At 40.0% G+C, this 23,310-nt stretch overlaps 1 protein-coding gene across 3 annotated transcripts in view; it reads right to left on the bottom strand.

The window, feature by feature from the left end:
- The window catches only part of PRKACB (protein kinase cAMP-activated catalytic subunit beta), a 57,316-nt gene that overhangs the window by 3,453 nt on the left and 30,553 nt on the right, over nt 1-23,310 (bottom strand). For all 3 annotated transcript variants that reach the window (XM_083510698.1, XM_083510697.1, XM_083510699.1), the window contains exons 2-9: nt 13,089-13,150; nt 11,138-11,266; nt 7,286-7,384; nt 6,633-6,715; nt 5,904-6,030; nt 5,316-5,411; nt 4,258-4,380; nt 1,939-2,103 (exon numbers count right to left, since the gene is read on the bottom strand). In XM_083510698.1, coding sequence (XP_083366824.1) covers nt 1,939-2,103; nt 4,258-4,380; nt 5,316-5,411; nt 5,904-6,030; nt 6,633-6,715; nt 7,286-7,384; nt 11,138-11,266; nt 13,089-13,150 — 884 coding nt within the window. The remainder of the gene's footprint in view (nt 1-1,938; nt 2,104-4,257; nt 4,381-5,315; nt 5,412-5,903; nt 6,031-6,632; nt 6,716-7,285; nt 7,385-11,137; nt 11,267-13,088; nt 13,151-23,310) is intronic.

Below are 23,310 nucleotides of genomic sequence, written 5' to 3'. Positions count from 1 at the left end.
GACCCTGTTCACATGTAACGCTAATGATGGTCTAGTGTTGTAAGGACAAGCGTCAGTGAGCCTTTGGCTCATGTATGCCTCCCCTCATGTATACCGACAGAAGGAGTTCAGAAGCTTTTTCTTCCCTTTTAGATTAATTCCAGCTTGTCATGACAGCCAAACCTGCACAAGCTGAAGTTAATCTTAACTATGGTTTGTTGAAACCACGGTTTAGGCTTTCAACCTATCTCCTCTGGAAGAGGAATGGAGAAAGGGCAACCTCATAATGCTAATTTGTGCTTTAGTATTAAGTCTGAACGCAGCCACACTGTGGTTCAAACGCTTCCTGTATTCTAAAAATCAGAAAGGTGGGAAAACCCAGTAGCCTCTGCTTTGTGGGCTGCTGTAAAAAGGGCTTGGTGGGCCCTATCAGTTCTCCCCAAATACTGTACCAACATACATAAAATCCAACTGATCTTGAAGAAAATAAGCTATTATTCATTATCATCACTCCAAGAAATTTTAAATAAGAGCCTAGAGCAGAATAGTGAAGAATTAGAACACCTCCAATAAAAACTGAAATATTTATTTAGAAGTGAAGAATTACAAAAAGGCAGAAAATCTCACTTCACACAAACTGCATGCTAAATGGTATATTTTAGAGTGCAGATGAGAAGATTACCATTCTGCGGCGAACATTTGCTGAAGAGGCCTTGCTTCAAAATAAAAGACTATGCTGAGGTGTTAATCACGTCCTGTCTTGTGATAATTAATACTTTACTGATTATTAACTACTACTGTACTGTCACATCGTGTAGTTTCTTTTTATAAACTATTGCTGGGTTTCAGATCTGGCTTTTTAAAATGTTTTTGTATGGGAATATGCCTCCGTTACTCCAAAACAGACTTTTTTAAATAAAGAGAACACATCATAGTACCACAAAGGACTGACTGAGTCCCAAGCAGAAACGTATTAAAATATAAATGTTAAAATTACACTTAAGTGTCATGGTAAAAGTTGAAAAAGTTAGGGATCATAATTTTTAGGCATCATTAATCACAGAAAATACAGATGTGTCTCTCACAAGGGCTCCAGTGGGAGTTAGCAACAGTTTAGGAACATGTCTTTACACATTTCTTGCTTGGTTGCTCTTCTTTGTGCACGGAAAATTACACTGTGGTCACTAACTTGGAACTGTATCTCAGCAATGGTGATGATAATAATTATAATAGTTAAAGGTAAGGTAAAGGACCCCTGGATTGTTAAGTCCAGTCAAATTGGACTGGCCACATTGTTCAGATGTCTGATTATCGGTTTCCAAAGCAGATACACTATTCTCAACTTAAGAATGGAAAGCGCAATACTGGTGGACAACAAAAGAGGTTAAAAGATGCTCCCAAAGCAAATCTAAAAACAAATGTATTATAAGCACCGACAATTGGGAAACCCTGGCTTGTGAGTGCTCTAATTGGAGAATAGCCTCTGGCATCATGGATTTTGAAGAAGTGCCAATTCATGACAAAAGGGAGAAATTAGTAAAGAGGAAGGCATGTCTGGCAAATCCTCATTGTGATCAACTCCTGATTAGAAATCTATGTACCCACTGTGGAAGGATGTGCGGATCCAGAATTGGCCTGCACAATCAAGTTTGTCTACCAAAAATAGGCAGCTAGAGAGTTCAAATGTTTAGACAGGAAAGGAAAGGAAAGAAAAGAAAAGGCAAAGGAAGACAAAAAAGGGGAACAATTCAGAAACGAGCAAACAGAACATTAAGGTTTCAAGAAAATGTATTTCTTTGAGGAATACTTCCCATTACCCCAAGACTGTACATCCAAAAATCTTTCATTTAAAAAATATAAAGCCACCCCATGTGCTAGCCTCAAACAATGGGAAAAGATCAGGAACTTTTTGTGTGTGTGCACTAATACATAACTTATCCTAAGAGAAAGAATGATTACCTTTCTTTGATAAATGGCAATCCAATCTGTAGTGGCAAACCATTTGTGGTTTTTAATATCATTCACCCCATTCTTGAGATTTCCGTATCGTTTGGTCAAATCTACCTGGAGTAAATTTCTTAGTAGATCCTTAAGGTCTGAACTGAAGTGTGATGGGAATCGTACCTACAAAACACACCAGATATATATTTAATATTGCTATATAGACACCTCTTTTCCCTTCTTCTTCTAGAAAGAAAATGAGAAACAAGATTATGAATTATGTTTTGGTATTATAAAGAAGACCAAACCTAAATACAAAATTGCATTGGAGCTATACATTAATATATATGCCTGGCTGTTGCTTGAAGCACCAGATCATGCCTCATTCTCATCTCTTCTGCAGCAGCAACTAGCATACAGAACAACTGGCGTAATGTTAATTGTAGGCATGAAAAACTTGCAAAACGAGTGGCAGCCAATGAGCAGAAGGGGGGTGGGATGGGAAAAGTTTAAACATGATCCCATCATATGATTTATAGGATGAGAGAGATGTGGGATTGCTGTCTTCAACAGCAGTCAGCCATGTGCTGCAACAGCCAGCTTCTGCATCATGTATAAGCCGCCATTAATATTCTTATTATTATGGTTTTTTAAAAAATATAAAGCATTAGAAAATAATTGAACACCACAAATCCTCTGTTTTTACTCAAAATAAAGAATCATGAGAAACCACAGACAATACTTGTTGCCACTCCTCTTCCCCTTCTATGGCTGTGAAAAGGTACAAGAACTGGATGCAGTGGTGGACTTGGGTACCATGGTGCCCTGTGCAAGGCCAATGCCGCCCTGCCCTCACACTGCCTTCCCAAAGGCAGGTAAGGAGGCACTCACCTTTGGGAAGAAGGCGCGAGGGCTCTGGCAGGGTCCTAGAGCTGCCCTACCTCCTTCCCAAAGCTGGAAGCGCACTACATAGGCTTTGGAAAGGAGGTGGGAAGGCTCTGGGACCTTGTCAGTGCCCTTAATGCCTCCTTCCCAAAGTCCAGAGCCTTGCTTACTGTGTTCTGAGATAGTGCCTCCTTCACTCAGCGCCCAGTGCATGCACACCACTTGCACAACGACAAATCCACTCCTGCTGGCTGCTCTCTCTCTCGCTCCTGCTTTAACTTTAGCTAAAACTCATTCCTTCTCTCATTCCCTTGTTTCTGAAGCTCATTCTGCTATTTTGCCTTATGTTGACTAGTCAGGGGGGCTTGGCAGGGAGCACCTGAAAGTGTCTAAGACAACATTTCTGTTTTGACTTCATTTTTGGTGGGTTCACAAGGAATCTAGACACCAGTGGTTGTGGAAAGGGGAGTTTAATGTGGGGTTGAATAATGGGGCATCACAGCTGTAGATTACAAATCAGTAGTGCTATTAACTAACCACAAATGCACCTGGTGCAAACCATATATAAACGATCTAACTTTTCATTCTCCAAAACTCTGTTTCTTCAAATTAAAAGAACAAAATATTCCAACCACTAAATAATAATAATAATAATAATAATAATAATAATAATAATAATAATACTGAATTCGATCCAGGGCACATCAGTGCACAGCAGTACATATTTGCAGTGTGTGACTCCATCCTGAAAATGTGAAGTAATAATTTCTGCTCATGTGCAGAGTACATCACACCAGAGCGACTATGATCAGCCTCTTATGTCTGAGATTAGGGATGAGATCTTCCAGGTTTAGGGAAGAATGGGGAGTCATATCCAGCTAGGCAAAGAGCCCAAACTTTTCATTTTAGAAATTCACTCACATACAAAAAAAGCAAGACTGCAATAAGAGCAAAAAACATTTTCTTCTTTTCTGCATTCAAAGTATTCTGAACTTAGAACTTTGGTGGATCCAGACATTTTTTTCTGGAAATATTCTGGAATTGCCTGTGGCTTAGACCAACATGCCCTGCTCCACCCAGTAGCTGCTGCAGATTTTAATAAGTGAGCGCAGTTAATAGTTTGTTGCAAGCCATCCACCACTTTGCTTCCCAATTCAATTCACATGCACACAAAAATGCAAAATGATTAAGGAAAAAAATAAAGATAGGTTATTCACACAGTGTCCAGTGTTTCTTCATTGACTGCTCTCCTCTCCTCCCTATCTCTTTGTTACAAAACAAATATTGAAGTAATCAAAACAAAGCAAAAGCTCCTCGAAGGAGGAAAAACGCCTTGTAAACAGAAACATGAGCAAACCTGTTCATGAAAATTAAAATAAGAACACACAAGTAACAGAAAAGTTAATGGACATAACATGGATCATTTGCAGGATCCCAGCTGCCCTCGCATACCTTTCCAGAAACAATTTTTTCATAAATCTGGATTGGTTGATCTGCAAAGAACGGAGGATATCCAGCTGCCATTTCATAAATTAAAACTCCTAAGGCCCACCAATCCACTGCTTTGTTGTAGCCCTGGCAAAACAAAAATATAGTAGTTAGTGATATCCAACCAAATATAATATACTAATATAAATGCGCTTAAGTTTTAGGTGGTATTCTAAAACTTTTACCAGCTTCAGCTCATCCAACAGCTGCAGTGATTCCTGGACCAGGACAGCTTGATCACAGTAATACAGGCACTAATATCTTCAGGGTTGGATTACTGCAATGTATTATGTGGGGCTTTTAGGGACGCGGGTGGCACTGTGGGTTAAACCACAGAGCCTAGGGCTTGCCGATCAGAAGGTCGGCGGTTCGAATCCCCGTGACGGGGTGAGCTCCCATTGCTCGGTCCCTGCTCCTGCCAACCTAGCAGTTCAAAAGCATGTCAAAGTGCAAGTAGATAAATAGGTACCGCTCCGGCGGGAAGGTAAACGGCGTTTCCGTGCACTGTTCTGGTTCGCAAGAAGCAGCTTAGTCATGCTGGCCACATGACCTGGAAGCTGTACGCCGGCTCCCTCGGCCAATAAAGCGAGATGAGCGCCGCAACCCCAGAGTCGGCCACGACTGGACCTAATGGTCAGGGGTCCCTTTACCTTTATGATGTGGGGCTTACCTTGCTTTTGGGTCTAAAAACTAGTTTGTGCAGAATGCTGCAGCACAATTGCTCACAGAGATAAGGCCCTGCCAATATATTAAACCTGTGCAGAGAGACCTGCACAGGCTGCCAATTTGTTAATAGGGTCAAATTCAATGTGTTAATCTTAGTAAATAATAGCCTTTAACAGCCTACTCAACTTACTAAGACAGATTCCACAAGAATCAATATCTCTGACAAATCCTATCGCCATACTGACTTGGAAGTTAAGCTCCATTCAAATTCAGTTAAAACTTCTTCCAAATGTGCCTGTTTAAGACTGTCGTCTTCCTCTTTTAACTAGTTAACACCATGAAGCATTATGAAATACCTTGCTGAGAATTATTTCTGGCGCCAAGTATTCTGGAGTCCCACATAACGTCCAGGTTCTGCCTTTTACTCTTTTTGCAAACCCAAAATCTGTGACCTAGTAGCACAGAAAAAAGAGTTACCACATTATCCAAGCTTTAGTTTTTTCTTAGTAATAACCTGAACGTTACATATAGCTTTCAAAAGCATTCAACCACAGAAATGGTTCCATGTCCTATGGTTGATTCAAAATTCAGATATTTTCAAATCAAGGCATGACATATGTTTTGCTTTTGATTCAAAGCTATACAAAATGCCAAAAGAAGAATTACCAGGAAGCACATGCTTTAGACATGCTATATGTAACATATGTAAAAACATCATTAAAAGTTTTTCTCAATTAACATTAAGCATTTTGTTAGTATCACTTGCAGATATGATACATCTTGGATCAAGTTTCAGAATTCCCTTTGGTTGATAACCTGCAAAACCAACCAATCAAGGTATTTAATTTATCACCACCCGTTTCCTTACAATGCAAACATTTAAGCGTTCTGTACTTCTTGCTATGGAATGAAGCTGAGCTTGAAAACGTTTGTCTTCATCATACCTGGATATATCCTTGCTGGTCAATTAAAAGATTTTCGGGTTTCAGATCTCTGTAGATGAGGTCTAGTGAATGGAGGTACTCAAATGTTAGCACTATCTGAGCTGCATAAAATCGTGCATGTGGTTCACTGTAAACAAATGAAAATAATCAGGCTATTAAACCACGGTCAACATTTGCAGACATAGCATACTCATATGTGATAACAGAAATGTTAAACTAAGGAAATAAAGAAAACTGCAAATGGGTTGTATCCAACACTGCTGTTCCACTTAAGCAAGAGACTCCCGCTTGCCCAATGGAACTCTGCTCTCATCTCCAGCCCCCTGTGTGCCTTTAAAAGTTGTTCCACAGGGTTGGGGGACCCTTTGGAGCAAATTCTGGGTGTACGAAGGGAAAGGAGAAGAAAAGGATGTCCTGTTGTACAAGCAGAATATTTTTTAAAAAATAATTTAATTTTAAATAATGAAATGTCTATTTTTATCTTATAAAGGGACTGCACAACCTAATATTATTGCTATGTTCTTATCTATCATTCTCTACTACCTATTTCAAGGCAAAACTGTTTTTCAAAGGTACTTCTGAAAGCCTTAATGTTCATAATGGATAAGAATAAAGTAATGATCCCCTTGCAAATATTTCCTAAACATCTGAAAGCTAAGAGCTATCATCTCTTTCTCATTCCCTTCCTCACAACATTTTTCATAAATTATAATTCATTTATTATCTTACCTGAATCTTCCAATTCTTCTTAGATGTGAGAACATTTCACCCCCAGGAACATATTCCATAACCATGTATAAATTAGAATTGTCCTAAGGGAAAGTGAAGTATGTTCAGTTGTAAACCTGGGGTACTTAGGACAACCCAAGTAAATTGCATTTTTTTTCTGACAAGCAAACATAAAATAATACCAATAATACATTTTAAGTACTTTTATTATTGAAGACTGAACATAAAATAAGACAGGAAACATTCAAGTGGCCCATGAATTCAAACTGACCATACTTTTTCTATTTTTCTCAGTGTTTAAGAGGCTCCCTAAAAGTCAGTACAGCAAGTTGCTGGGGGGGGGGGATTGGCAACTTAAACAAACCAAGGATGATGAGGCGATTTGAAATTTTTGCTTTGGGCTTTTTGCTTTGTTGGGATCACTCCTTCAAGTCCTTAAAGCTTATCATGGAGCTGCATGCATATCTCCTTTTGATCAGACTGTGATCAGGTTGACGGCCAAGCATTTAGCTTCATTTTTATTTTTTTTACAGTTGGAGAGTCTAAAATCACCTTTGTTTTGACCTGTGGGTCAGGAATCACTAGACTCTAAAAAGACAGAAAGCTGTGCAAGAAAAATGTAATAACAGTTTATCTTCCCGCTTGGTATTTACCTTAAAAGAATACTCCAGTCTTACAAGGAAAGGGAAGTTCACTGCTTGTAATATTCTCTTTTCATTAAGTGTGTGTTCTATTTGCTTCAGCTTAACCACCTAGGAACAAAGCATTTTTTATTAAACGCTTGAGTCTAAACATTAAGAGAATTCAAACAAGTCCACATCTTCTTAGTGGAAAGAGGAAAAAATAATAACTTAAGAACAGCACTTCTAAAAGATGGTGGCGAGTGCTACATATAGCTCTCAAAGCACGGATTGCTACACCCACGTTAATACAGCAAAGTTAGGTAGCAAGGCAGTTATCCTTTTTTACCTTTTAGAAGATGCTACATCTGAAGAAGAATGGCAACGCACACTATACCTTTTTCAACTCTGGCCTTTCTGCTGACACTGTCAAAGGAGTATTGAGAGGAATTCTAACAAATATGGTCTGTGTGCACATGCAGTTCAAATACTACAAGAGTCTAGAAGCTCAGTTCACTTGGCGCACAAAGTGGGCGTTTCAGGGCATAAAGCTTATCTACACACAGATATCTGGGGTCCATTTTTATTTTTTACTTTCATATAGCCTATTAAAAACATTTGCTGCTTAGAAGCATTCTCATATACTCTGTAGCTTCCTTCCCGACTAGGCATGATTTCCTTCTGTGAAAACTGCTTAATCACTGCAAAACAAAAAAAGTAGCTCCCCTACTTCTGTCTGTTTGCATAGTAAGCTAGTTTTTCAAAAAAATATAATAATGCTTGTGCTCAACAGAGCCTATCAGAAGTCTGCTAATACCCAATATTCCACCTGTTCTTAACAGCCACAGACCACTATAATTTCCTTACTTCCCTATTCTGTATGCATTTTGAGAGCTACAGAAGGAGAGTGAAAGCAGCAAACTGGCAACTGGCGAGATGTCAGGAAGTTCGAACATTTCCCCAGGAACCAGGAAAAGGAGACTCACTCCCTTACACCTTACTATGGGTAGCAGAATAACCAACTGACGAAGAATACAACTGCTTAAAAACTTCAGAAGCCACAGCACCCTTTAGATGTTTTCCAGCTGAGCGAGCAGTTCCCATGCAGCTGGTTGAAATGGCTATGTGGCTAGCGCCTGATCAGTGTCTTTCCGAAGGAATGCCTTTTTTCCTCCCAGATGTACAAGATCTCCTCATGGATAAGCAGCTGCCACAGGCTCGGAGAACATCCAAGCCAAGCCCTAACAAACAGCCTAATGCAAGCTTTTATATACTCAGATGTCATCTCTGCACATTACTGAATAATGTCCAACGTCTATAAATTTTGGGAACCATTTTCTTGCACATGCATGGCTACAAATGATGGTCCTGGGGCAAAGTCTTATGTGTGCATAAGATAACTGATAGACATTCAAACTTGTGGCAAACTGGTGCATAGTAATTTTCATGACAGATCTGTAAACTGCAGCAAAGGACGGGCAGCAAGGACATAGTGAGAAGTGTCACAACTGTGTGGAGAAAGGGCTCACAGGCCGCCTCATTCCTCCCCTTACGTAGCCTTCCTTCTCCAGCTGTTCAAAATCAATGTCAATATGCAAGGAGTAGGTGTGGGATAACAGCCTCTTGTCACCATTCGGAATGCCATCTGCAAGCTAGAGGGCAATCTTCCATAGGAAACCAGGATTCTAAAATGCCCAGGCAGCTTCCACAAGAGCAGCAGTTTCCCTGCTTCACAAGGACCGTAAACACTGTGTGTTACTTGGCACTAATATTAACCACCGGCAAGGGGCTCAAGAGAACTGTGCCTGAAAAAGTAAGGACATGGCTTGCTTGCACATAAGATCGCTTTCCAATTAAAGATTAACTTGATCCATGGCAAGCAGGCAGCAATGGAAAAGAGGAGGGGCCATGGGGGAAAGGAGGAGAGGCAAGCATAGCACAGGAGATACCAGCAAGGCCCTACTGTCATCAGGCGCCTTAGCAGAAGAACATGGAACACACACAGTTGTGCATTCACTCTACACATGCCACTGTTAGAAGTGCAGAGGTGCGGGCATTGATCTGAAATCACTGTAAGCCAGAGGTTTTCGTTCTTTTTGAGTCCACGGCTCCCTTGACCAACTACATTCTTTCTGCAGCACCCCCTGAGGGGGTTTTTGCCTGCAGAACCAGCAGCCTATCACCCTTTTTCAAACACCCTCCCTTGTGGAGTGTTCCCACAGCCTCCTCTCCCATCTCCCTGGGAGTCCTCTGGGCAGCTGCAGCTTCCGCCCCTAGTCTCTGAGCTGCCCCACCCCCACATCCCCAAAGAGAGGTGCCTCCTTACATTGCCCCACGGGGGCCTGGGAAGCACCCCCTGGCCAGCTCCTGAGGCACCATTCACTTGGGGAGCTTGTAGCCAGGGCTGCTGCAACAAACAGCTGTGCAAGCCTTTGGGAGGCAGAGAACCAAAAAGACATCAGAGGAGGGAGGGAGGGAAGGAAAGAGGAACAGGAGCCATTGTTGCCTACGGCACACCTGCCCATCATTCAAGGCACCCCAGGGTGCCATGGCATACTGGTTGAAAACCACTACTGTAAGCCCAAATGGGCACCCAAAATGTCTGAAAGGACCTGGATCTCCCCAAAGGCTGGGCAAGCTGCCTGCAACATGGATTACAAAACATGGATAGCTCTGATGAATAATTATTCTACTGCATATGGAAATATGAATGTTAGCTGAGGTTTTTAATTTTGAGAACCCAGTTCTTAACTTTGGGCAAAATGAAACTCAAAACAGATGGGTCTATTTTTGAATCATAAAAGTACAATAAAAATAACAATCTGGTATGGAAAACATGTAAATTGATTGAGATTTCATGCTGGTATTCATAATTTGTGTATTAATGTCTGTCTATATTATTGAAACTAGCCTGTGGGGTGTTGATTTGCCACATGCCAACTCCCTTCCAAATTTGCAGCTGCTAGACTATATTAAAACACCAAACTAAAAATACTCCCTTCTTATCTAGTACTGCTCCCTGATACAAGATAACTGGAGATGCTTGTGAATAGAACGTAAGCTATCAATGTAGTCAAATGAGTAGCAATGGCTAGCTTAAAAAGTGGATCACGCTGTATCAGCCAGCTATTTTCCAATGCTCATTTAAGAGAATTGCTTATTTCTTTTAAAAGATTTTAGGTAGGCCCATGCAAATATTAAGCAGCATAAAGCAAGAATCTATCTATCTATCTATCTATCTATCTATCTATCTATCTATCTATCTATCATCTCCATTTCACATTTAGTAAGTAAGAAGACGACTTCACTGCCCAATATTACAGAAAGGTAGAAAATATATACATTTGCATAATCTTTATTCCTGGGAGAGAATGAAGGATCAAGCTATTTACTGTGAAAGTACAAAAGATAGTAGAATATATCCAGTTGAAACTGAGTAATCTGCATGAGCAAAAGAATCATATGCATAACAGGATATGCATGCTAAGATTAAGGACACTAAAATACTGCATTCTATTTTTGTATCACTTTTAGTATCCACTTTGAGTGCAAAAATCTTAACTTAGAAATAGTGTTCTTTAAAATTAATTGCCAATAAAAAACTTCACAGGCAATTTGCAATTATAATATCCATTAAGTATTTCAAAACAAAACAAAAAGGTAAAGTGCCCAAATTGGCTTCCACTGTCAGTAAATGACTATTACTTCCGTAAGGCAAACTTCAGGAAAACTCTTGAGCAGCAATCCAACTATTTTTTCACCAGGGTCATAACTAGCACACAACAGTATTAATAGATGTTGCAAGTACTCCACCCTAATGAAACAGAGCACAAATATTAGAGTTCAACAAACACAGTAGAGTATTGTAATAAAAAATATACCAACTTTTTGTTTATCCAGTATCTTCATGGCATAATACTGCTCTGTGGATTTGTGTTTCACCAGCATGACTCTGCCAAATGATCCGGTTCCAAGTGTTTTTAGCCTCTCAAAGTCATCTAAACCAGCAGTATTCTACATGAACACAAAACAAGATCCTGAGATATTCCAAGTATAAAAAGATAAACGTTTTTGTAACTTCAATTATAAATATAACAGCAGCCATAAAAGGTCATATGATCTTTCTGTTCTCCATCTCTCTCCTTTCTCCCTTCTTAAGAAATATTATCCAAAAAGTCAGGAAGCCCTGTAGCCCCCCCCCCCCCCAGTGGAAGGAGGCTACAGGAGGAGAAAAGAAAGATCATTGTGCAAGCCACCTTCTGCTCATAAACTCTCTGGACATAAAGTGTGTTAATTCATCAAGAAGGATGTCAACCATCTTCTGTTGTAATCATAAATGAAAAATGTGAAATAGCTACTAGCTGGATTTCATGTAATTCACCATATATTTGTTAACAGTATTAGTACTAGAGGGGAAAAATACAATGTATTTTGTAAAGTGGAAAATACCCTTTACAAAATAGGAATATTAATTCTTACTAGGCAGCAGCAGAGGCTGGTTGCACACAATTAAGTATTTAACTATTTTTAAAAAATGCACCAACTTGGCCTTTTTCTAGGTCAAAACCATGTTTCTGAGGGCAAGCACCCTTACTTCCTGTTAGGGACAAGGACACACTACAGTTCCAGTATGACTGGGGAGGAATGGAGCATACAGAGATGAGCTGGCTTCCCTCCACCTCAGTTCTGACCTGATATGTTTTCTCCTCGCACAGAATTATATACCTCCCATTGACTTCAGACATTTAAGGGGCTAGAATCTGCAGCCTGTTACAGTTGAAAGACGTCTTGACACTTCCCCAATCACGGTTAAGATAACAGAGTTTTAATATATTAAACTTTTCTCAATGAGCTGATGGATCTAGGAGACACATAAACTCTCATGCAGCCTATAACAAGTGGTAGACAAGAGTCATGTTGGATTGAAGTCCAAGCAATACAGTTGAACAGAAGTTAAGAGCTATGGTGATAGAGGATTTATTAGTATTAGGCCCCAATCTGAACAGGCCTCCTGTTCCATCTATGACAATGCAACAAACAGAGCTCCACAAGAAAGCTCAAATATCACCACTACAGTGGTGCCTCGCAAGACGAAATTAATTCGTTCGGCGAGTTTTTTCGTCTAGCGTATTTTTCGTCTTGCGAAGCACGGTGTCGGGGAAGTTTTGGAAAAGCTTCAAAAATCACCAAAGTCTTCAAAAACCTCAAAAAAGGCTACCACACCCGCGTTCTATGAGTTGTTCCTCGAAGTCAAGTCGCAACTGTATTAACGGTGTTAAGAAAAAGGAAACAAACTTGCAAGACGTTTTCGCCTTGCGAAGCAAGCCCATAGGGAAATTCGTCTTGCGAAGCAGCTCAAAAAACGCAAAACCCTTTCGTCTAGCGAGTTTTTTGTCTTGCGAGGCATTTGTCTTGCGGGGCACCACTGTAGTTACCTGTGGTCATGTTCTGACGTCATAAGCCATGTTTGTTGTTGTTAGGAAATAACCAACCAGTGTTTAACATAAATTGTGATGAATCAGAAAGCCCAGCTTATTGTCACATGAAAACATAGCTAGTAAGGTCTCTGTGAGGAAACTAAGTAACCAATGAAGACCATTTATTTGGTTAAACAGTCACTCTCCACATTCACTACTGAACAACTGTTTGCCACTTTTAAGTACACACAAAAACAGGTGCATGGGATGAAGACATCATTAAAAGTTTCCTGCACAGAACCTAATTATTTTTTTCCAGGAATTATCACAACTGTATCACATATAAGAGTGCCTTCCTATATTCCCAAACATGAAAGACTAAATTGCAAGAAAATGGTAGTTAAATTGGGTTTTGTTACCTGAGGGGGGCTTTCCCATTTTCTTAAAAAGTCTTCTTTGGCTTTGGCTAGGAACTCTTTCACTGTAAGCAAAAACGAAAATGTGATGTTTAGAACAATTCACTAAAGTATCGAAAGCACTCAAATTATTTTAAGGCTGCTTTACGAAGTGCCAATGAAAACTCGTAACTCTTCAACTCACACGCTAAATAAGAAGCAAGGTTTCTACAGTAGATCTAACAGCTCTCTAAAGCTTATGAATTACAATTTCAGCACAAGTTTGCTTAAACTAGTTTAAAATCTAACAGGCCACACCACTGGACACGCGAGCAGGCTTTAAGGTGATGCAGATCCCTCTTAGATGAACTGGCGGCAGATTGTAAAGTTAACAAAAGTCCCCTGTTGGTATTTGGAGAGCAAACAGTTCTCCTTAATAGAATGCATCACTTTTGCTTAAAGGCTGTTTGCAAGCTGAAGAATCAAGTGCACAGCATTACTGCAAGCAAAGGCAAAACATAGGGTTACAAAATTGCACATTAGAGATGCCCACAGTCAGAGACTATCTTAAAGTACTAATTTTGCATTTCAGGTGATATTCGGTACACCCCATGTAAAATGTGCACAAAAATAAAAAGTCAATTACTTCTACATTTTAAGCATTTGAACATTATTATTAGCCAAACCACAGCAGGCTATTCTGTAAAAATTCTGTATTCCTAAGTGAGGGTTACTTATCTCAGGGCAGAACAGTTAGGGAATCCTGGTCTGAGGTGGCCAGAACAGGAGTAACCTCATCCTATGTTTTGGAAGATTATTGCCTGGTTAGATCCACCTGCAGTGGACACATTGTAGTGTGGCGCTGGTGGGGAAAGGAGATTAATGAACTAGTTGTGCAATGCATTAGATCCTGGCCTACATCACAATTTAAGGAAATTGCTTCCTTTGAAATTCCACTCCAATTCAAGTGAAAGAAAGTTAAATGTTGCATAGTATTAGGGATCTAAATGAGTTTGAGTGTGTGAAAAGAAACAAATTGTGTAAAATATATGAAGACTTTTCAAATGTGAAGATGACCTACCACTAGCCTTCCACCCCAAGTGCACATTTTAGTAATATCTTAGTTTTATAATTGGATTGTCCTCCTTTTCCTAATTTTATAGTACAGTCAATGACTTTGGGCTCTAATGAAAGAATGAGCATACCAAAGGTTTCTAAAGGTTTCACCCAGGATTTGTAGGAACATTCACCCGCATAGATGTGATGAAAAGAAAGAAAGAAAGAAAGAAAGAAAGAGAAAAAGGGTTTACGTATTTTCCATATGAGGCACACAGAAATCAAATTCATCCCAACCCAGCTCCCTTCCCACCCTTCTCTTCCCTAGGAAATGGCCATCAGTATACATCATACCTCCCATGTTGTCAAAGCAGACTACACCACAAATTTTAACTGTATAAAAAGCAACCAAATGAACACACACACATTTTCACTTAAAGAACCAACAGGTAAGAATTGTAAAGTATTGTACTGTACACTGGAAAAAAGGGTACATAAGTTATCTTGGGAAGAGGACTTCAGTAATAATTTAAAGCAACAGGTGCCCAGCGATACCAATACAGATATAAATATATTATCTGCTAAAATCTTAGAAGAAACCAAGTATGCCATTTATATAGCAGTTATGCTGATTTAAAAGACTTACCACTTGCCCCCCAAACTGCATATTGAATAATGCATATTAAGATGAAATTTCATCGGCTGCAAACCAACAAAGTTATATGTAATGGGGGGGGGGGCAACTGCATGTGCAGCCCAAGATTTGACATCTCCACAGCAACCAAGCACACTTTTGAGCTGGCATGCCATATTCTGAACATAAAAGCAACTTGCTTGTTCAGCAACATAAGTGGCAGAAGAGGAAATACACAAAAAAAACTGTATGTGCAGTTGTGTCCATGCGCCCCCCCATACACTTATAACCAGACTACATCATGGCCTTGAACTTCACACCCACATTCCATCACTTGGTTAGCACACCCACAAATGTTAAACCTATCCAAAAATCAGAGACATCTTTACACAGAACCATTATGGAAAATAACACTAACTGCTCAAGATTCCAATTCCAATTGCAGTTTTCTGGAGTGTCTGAAACTGTAATATAGTCGTCTTGGATGATTTTAAAGTAGCTGCTTCCTTTTCCAACACTTCTATTTGTCCACACTGTCCATAACACACTTCAAAACATTCAACTGAATAAATTTAGAATACAACACACACAGCCAAAATATAATGAACCCATTGTTTTTGGTCTTGGTTCAGATGACCATCTAAACCACAATTTGATATCCTGGTTTGATAACTGTCTAGTAACTATAGCTCCTTCAGTTCATGTGAAATCGGAAATAGTGTTTCAATCAAAAGTGAAAGCAGAAGTATTCACTCTCCTCCTTTTGCATGAGAAGGAAGAGGATGCTTGCCACAGCTTGTTTGCTATACAGTAATCCAAATAATATGATGGTCTGAACTGGATCATAGTGGGATAGGATGGAAGATATTATTTGCTTTGCCACATTACTCAATTATGAGATCGCACTGTTTAGTAAAAAAAATCGCAAGATAGTAACAAATATTTTTGGGTAAATATCTCCTTCATCCTCTATGAATCACACACTTTTCCCCCCATGTAAAATTTGGGATAAAAAAAGAAGCTAGTTCATATACATATTTATGGGAACTCTCATTGTAACCATATTGTTTGTTGTTTGTTTATTAATCATATCAGACAACTGTATATGTGGAAAAGGGCTAATTTAACATAGTTTCTATCCTCCAGCTACAAAGTCTAAGAGCAGATTGCAAGTCGAAGTGGCACAAGAAAGTAAGTACATGGGAAATGTGCAATATTCAAATAAATAATGAAAACAAGTTTTTTAGCAGGGTTCTAAATAATTCTCCTGTGAAAAGCTTTTTAAGAAAAATCTGTACAGTTAACTTATTTCAATTAGAATTTTTAAGAATGAAGCTAGTACTGTACTGGTGAATATTTGACATGTGAACTCATAACGTGGATGTAATTCCTAGATAGTAGATATGTCTTAAAGATTTCTGGAAATAGCTTCTTAATGTTTCCTTACAAGTTATAGGTAAAATCATTCCACAGCTGCCCTCTTTATGCTTATTATGTATGGTGAATTTAGCCCAACTCAAATGAGTGAAAAATTTGATCATAATGGAAATAAAACCTTTAGCTATACAAATATGTAAAACTTGGAAGAGCATTTACTTTAAAAACAACAACTAAGTTTAGTCATATCTGGGACATATTTTCTCAATTCTGAAAGTATATGGCAATAATTTTGATTTCTGGAATTTTTAATATATAAACATGCACCAGCCAATCATATACTGGCAGTGGTTTGACATACTCCCTTGTTACTGTGAAAATAATTTCATACTGAAGAGTCAACCCCAATAAGGCAATAAAGAAGCAAAAAAATCCATGAGAAAAAGACACACCCATATTTGCACAAGCCCGAGGTAAGAGCTATGAAGTAATTACCTAGACTCTTCCTCCTTTTGGCTCTCATGTACACACAGAATTCAGAGATTTATGCAAAAGTCCTTAAGGACCATGTCAGCTTGCCAGCTCCTGGAGTCCACACATGGTGGGCACCTCTGTCTCCACTAGAAGCAGAATACCCAACACAGACGACATGAAAAACACAGCTGGACTCAAATTTAATAGCAATGAAAGCACCTATATTGTTTTAGGTATTTATGTTGCTGACTTCCCTCACTCCTGCTACCTGGGCAGATGGTGAGGACAGAAACCTTGCTTCTTGTTCTCTTACTTGTTTTCCACACACACCCACACCCCTACCTGCCCTTGTATTTTCAAAGTCTAAGATAACTAAGTATGTGAGCTTAATGAAATTGTCCTCTCCCGGCTTCTCCTGTGGCAAACCAGCAATACGAAACCTTCATGGGTCTGAAAACATACTGTAATATGAAAGTACCCCTTTCCCTTCCCCCCTTCCTTCGCTCTGGGAATAAAGCTACTTCAACAATTGCAGGCTGCTGCATGTGTGAGAACACAGAGAGAACATGTGTTCTGGAGCTATGGACTTTGCTTTCCACCTTACGCATGACCCTAATGTGTGCTAGCAAAACATGCACCGTGGTGTATGAGAGTAATCCCCCAAAAGTCACAGAAGTAAAGGGCAGACATCTTGCAGTTTGTGAACGTGCCTTCATTCTATCTTTGGCTCAGGTGCTATTTAGGCTCAGAAGTTATTTTGAGACTTGAGACTCCAAAAATTCCAGTGACCTCATGGGCAACAGACCCCAAGCCCTATAGGACTGCTGCAGGACAGGAAAGCCCAATAGTATCTGGCCTGGTCAGACTGGTTAGCAGCAAGTAGACTCGAGAGCAATAAAGACCTATGGGCTTAACACATTGCAGCTGCGGGATTAACAGCTATTGTCAAACTTCCATGAGAAATGCTTATTCTCCAGCAGCTTTTACAACCCTCACACATTATTATTGGGGGGGGGGGCACGCGAGAAACCAACCTTTTATGTTATCACAAATATTCTATTTTTCCAAAGCAAGCGTTTCCACAGTAACCACATTACTGTAAAAGGGATAACAATCAGGAAGTCATTGAAACAAGCCTGGGCACAAAACAGATAGCAATCCTACCTAAACAGAGGTCATTTCTGAACAGAGAACACCCTGTCTGCTTCAGTTTATTTATACACAAACACAATACAGCCATCAAAATTTTACTAAAGGTGTGGCAGTGTCCACACCTAGAGCTACGTTTCCATAACACATTTTGGATCTTGCCATTTGCTTCTAACTAGGGCTGTGCGTCTTTTTATAGTAAGCCTTCATTTAACAGCAACCTCCCGCCCCACCCCACCTTTCATTTACAGCACATATATTTCACAGCTAGAATGCAGTCAACAGGGCTCAAGAGATTAAAAGGAAATTCGGGATCATCATAACAAATGCTACAGTTGAGTATAACTGAGAAGCTAGCAGTTTACAGGTCAGATTAACAATACTTGCTCATGAGCGTATTTCTCCAGCGTGCCAATTCTGGAACTTCTTTTCAAGAGGGATATTGTAGACAAAAGCATCTTATGTGAACATTAGAGTCTATATTTACAATGTACAAACTTTACTACCATGGAAATAAATGAGTCAGACTCGAGATGAGGGGTGGGAGGAGAAGCGGGCAGCTTCAGGCAGACATGTTTTCAGTTTCTGTATGTCAGAAGCGTGCTTTAAAACCGCCTTATGAAATACCTCAAAGTTATCAGCCTCCTAACAATTTGTTCATACTCCGGAAGAGCAGCTAAAGTTTAATGAAAACCCTTTAAGATTCCATCTACATACAGCTTTGGGCAGGCAAACTACCGTAATTTCCCCTTTGTTGCACCTTGTTCCTGCTCTTAATCTGAAGCTAGCCTTATAGTTTAGATTCTCTGTGGTGGTAAACAGCAATTCCTTCCCAGTAACCATGGGGCCCACTACTCAGTGAGTGGACCTAAGCAGAGACAGAGCTGCCCATGATATTCTGCTGTGTTTTTGAGGCAGCTGCGGAGATTACCACTCCATCCACCCACCTCCTCACCACCAGAGTATGTTGCAGAATGCACAGGAACTGGCAATCACACAGGTGGTTTCTATGAAACAGGAATGAGGAAAACAGCAGTGACAGGAAATTGGTCCTTGTGTTCCCCAGTCCACATAGTGATTGAGTGCTACTGGTGCGTTACCTTGGCTCTGGGTTAAAGGCAAGAGAGCAGGGTGAAAAGTGACGGGGCAGAGGAGAGACAAATTATCCCCTCAATTCCAAGGATTGCATATCACATTCAAATATGCCTTGGTAGGGCTTATAACCCCTTAGGAGGGAACTTTATAGTAAAAGTATATGAAAAAAACTATTTGGTTTGTGCTAGTTCTACATACCCTGTAGAAACCCAAAATAATTGTATCATTGAAGCAACTCTCTTTGAAACACAGTACCTGGACATTTTAGTAAAGGTAAAGGTACCCCTGCCCATACGGGCCAGTCTTGACAGACTCTAGGGTTGTGCGCTCATCTCACTCTAGAGGCTGGGAGCCAGCGCTGTCCGCAGACACTTCTGGGTCACGTGGCCAGCGTGACAAAGCTGCTCTGGCGAGCCAGTGCAGCACACACGGAAACGCCGTTTACCTTCCCGCTAGTAAGCGGTCCCTATTTATCTACTTGCACCCGGGGGTGCTTTCGAACTGCTAGGTTGGCAGGCGCTGGGACCGAGCAGTGGGAGCGCACCCCGCCGCGGGGATTCGAACCACCGACCATGCGATCGGCAAGTCCTAGGTGCTGAGGTTTTACCCACAGCGCCACCCGCGAGACTGCTCTGCTATTCCTTTAAGAGCTGAAAACACCGGTCTAGAGGGAAGTTCCACAGTAACTACATAGGACAGTCTTCACAAACCTGGTACTGCCCAGCTGTTTTCGACCATGACGGGAATGGCAAGAGTTGCAGAACAAAACAGCTGAAGGGTATCAGGTTAGAATCAAAGATCCAATGTAGTCATTTCCGAATAAATAAAGACCCACAGTGTGCAAATATGACTGTCAGTATAGATCCAGGTGACAGAAAGTCAAGTGATTAATTTGGTTGCCATGTATCAGGTATTAAGAAACATCAAAAGGATTTATTATGTAGATAGACTGCAATAAAATATTATAGTCTTCCCTTTTCCAGGAAAATGGTCCCCCCTCCCCCACTCTTGTTTATCACCATAGTTTAGCTTAGCTTCTGGGAAAACAGGAGAGGAGGAGATTTAGAAGCATGGGTTTTGAATTTGACACATCCATAAAGTGTTCAAATTAAAATTACATTTTCAGGTATTTAAACAATTCTGGTGTGCACGCCTGCCTGAGCGCATGCAGAAGAAGAGGTGAAGCATCATTCACCCGCCCCAAATCATCACCTTATAAAGTAGCATTTGTTCAGCTTTAAAACAATCAGGACTCTTGGAAGTAAATCACTTAATTTGAAAATCTCAAACTAATAAGCCCAAGGTCTTTCATTAACAGAATTGTTATCGTATTAGCTTTCAAATCAAGGGAAACTTCAATGTTTACATTTGTCAGGAGTTATTTTATTCATTGCAGTACTGAGGTCAATTAGCTGCTGTGACCAACCTTAGTTTCTAGGGTGGTTTTATCTAACCTGAATAATTCTTTATATGAAAGATCTGTAATGAAAACAGATGCATTTAAGTAATTAACATATGTTAAACAAATAACATTAAGTCTAATATTGCATGTATAGACAGCTAGAGGCATAGTTTAAGAAAACCACATTTTTACTTTTGCATATCACTTGGATATGTCACTAAATTGCTAAACTACATGAAATGTGTGTTCATGTGTGTGTGTGTGCTTGGATCAAAAGGGTGTATTGTGAGAATGAAAAGACACTTTAATTTGTGTAAGACAGCCTCCCTCTGGAATTTTGACAATTTCTCCAGTGAGAAGGAGCCAAGAGAGCCCTCTTGTGCAACTGCGTACCACTCACATGTCTCAAGTTTTCATCTATTATACTATATCTCTTATATATATCATCTATTATATTTCATCTATTATATATGTTATATTTTCATCCAACACACACACATGTATGAGCTCTTGCACATTCACTTCCACATTGTTTTCAGCTGATCACCAGTGTTTCAGCAGACTATACAGAGTTTCTTCATTTGAATGTTGTCATAAAATCTGGAGTAACTGCACAACTACAACAGCTCTAGTGATACTAATTCCAATGATGTGCTTCAACTTATGTAGGAGAAATTAAGAGCTATGTAAGTGTACACCAAAGATGCACTCAGGTATTCCATTTCTGAACCCTCAAACCATTGTTTGCTTATTGGAATATTGCCTGTTTGCAAGCTCCCGCCACTCCAATGCACCCAGGAAGTTGGCCATTACACCCAGCCCCAGCAGAATGTGGTTCAGAGAAAGCCCTCCAAACCAGAAATGCAAGCCTCCATGAGTTCCTCATTTGGGGGTCTTGCTCTAAACCACAGTGTGCAGAGTTTAGGCACAATGGCAAACTATGGTTTGATCAAACTAAGCAGTTTAAGTGCATGGCATGAAAGGAAGAAGAGAACAGACAGGCATATGGCCTGTTCCCAGTTGATTAGAAACATGACATCTGAAGGCAGCCCACGAGGGGTGGGGGATGGGATTGAATAAGTACACAGCCTGTAAACACAGCCAGAGAGCTTTAATAATAAAAAAATGTGCACATGCTCTTCAGTTTGTCTTAGATAAGAATGTACAGGAAGCTGCCTTGCAGCAAGAAAGACCACTGGCCCATCAGTATTGTCAACACTGTTAAACAGTGGCTCTCCCGGGTTGCAGGCAGGAGTTTCCCCACTACTTGGAGATGTCAGGGATTGAACCTGGGTTCTTTTGTGTTCAAAGCATGTGCTCTGTTCACAATGAGCTACGGTCCTTTACTCAGAATGAAAGGAGCAAGTCCCCAGCACCTACTATGCTGAAGTTCTTTCTGTCCTGCAGGGAGATGCCATAAGTGCAAGTGGAAGCAAAGGAAGTTACGGTATGCTCTTCAAAGGAATATGCCAAAAGATTTCTTCTAAACTAGATACACAGGGACTGGATGAGGTGGGATGTCAGTCAGATGCTGGATATCTAACCAGCTTACCTCTCCCAATCATGGCCCTGGTCAACAAATTTGGACATGCAAGCCCACCAAGGCATTTGTCTGTGTGGACTGCTGATCCGGTGGCAAGTCCACACCCTTCTAAAGATAGCATTGGATTCAGCATTCCTATCCTGCCCCTGATGTCCATGATGGGGCATCACATTCCCATAGAGCATACAGCAGGGCAGCTAACACAATAGCCTTCAGCAACCTCTGGAGGACACCATGTTGGTTAGCTTGACATACACATGTAACATAAAATATGCAAGTGCCCCTGGACTGTGATAATTTCCCGACTTTATCTGGGATATCAACCATGCAGTTTAAACCTAAACGTGCCGGGGTAAGCATGCATATGCAGAACAGGACATACTGTCTCTCCCACATCATGAGATAAGTTAATCATGCTATCTGATCTGGCTATCGATTAAAGCTGACTCCACCAAGTAGCCATTAGGGGCTATACAAAAGATTGCATGTATATGTGTGGATACAATTCCAAGTGCCAAATGCAGTTTTATACCCAGTAGGCCACCCTTTATATGCAAATGATCTGAACCAGCATGGAGATCACTGTATAGAAATCTGATTCTGCATGTTATTTGCTTTGCTCGTAACATGGCGAACTCTGCTAAAGACTACATGTACATTGTGTCAGTATATAGTTCACAAACAGAAAAAGAACCAGACTTCTTCCATCTATTTTTTTGCAATAAAAGCGGGGGGGGGGGGGATCAAGGGAAGATAAATCTATCGGCCTACATTTCCTATGGGTTAGATTTTACTTATGCACCTGCATAAGTAGTTACCATGTCTGAAATAGGCCGCTGCCTGAATCTGATTCTGTTTTTGCATATACACTAGCCTCCCCAAAAGTCAGGTCACACATCATGTTTGTTCCATGATTATGAGACTGGAGCATTAGAAAGGCAATTTATTTTTTGCTGTATTCTTAAAAAACAAAAACAAAAAAACCCCATGATTGCAGCCCTGCAGATAAGCATCTTTTTTTATTATCCTCTGTACTGATCTTGCCTTTTATTTAAATTACGGTATTTCAACACATTAAAAGCAGCATTGCTATTTAAATTGCATTTTACACACTAGTGAAATGCTTGCAACATTTATTTTGAAAAAAAAAATTGGAAGTTCAGGAAGCATGATGCCATTTGATAAAACCTTTTTCTGAAAATAAGCTTAAATACAAAACTATATGCTTAAAACAAAATGGTATGTACAGTTATTTGGTCCTATGCCTATTTCACTGAAGTTTGGGGCAGATAATCTATATTCTGCTTCTGCCTGCTATATAAGTGATCTCAAAATCAAATTTGCTTGACAGAAATGTTGACAAAAATCAATTTGGTAATCTGATCACAGCAACTGCCTTAATACCTCACCAGATCAGGATCAATTTAAAATGCCAGCACCTTAATTTAAATGTATTCTCCACCACACACACAAAATTCTCTTTCTCCATAATTCCTTGAGATTAATAAATGTAGCA

The sequence above is a fragment of the Podarcis liolepis genome, assembly GCF_965112155.1.
Source record: "Podarcis liolepis genome assembly, chromosome: 6".
NCBI classification, from domain to species: Eukaryota; Metazoa; Chordata; class Lepidosauria; order Squamata; family Lacertidae; genus Podarcis; species Podarcis liolepis.
Note: the sequence above shows the minus strand (reverse complement) of the source record. Positions and strands in the feature narration are given on the sequence as shown.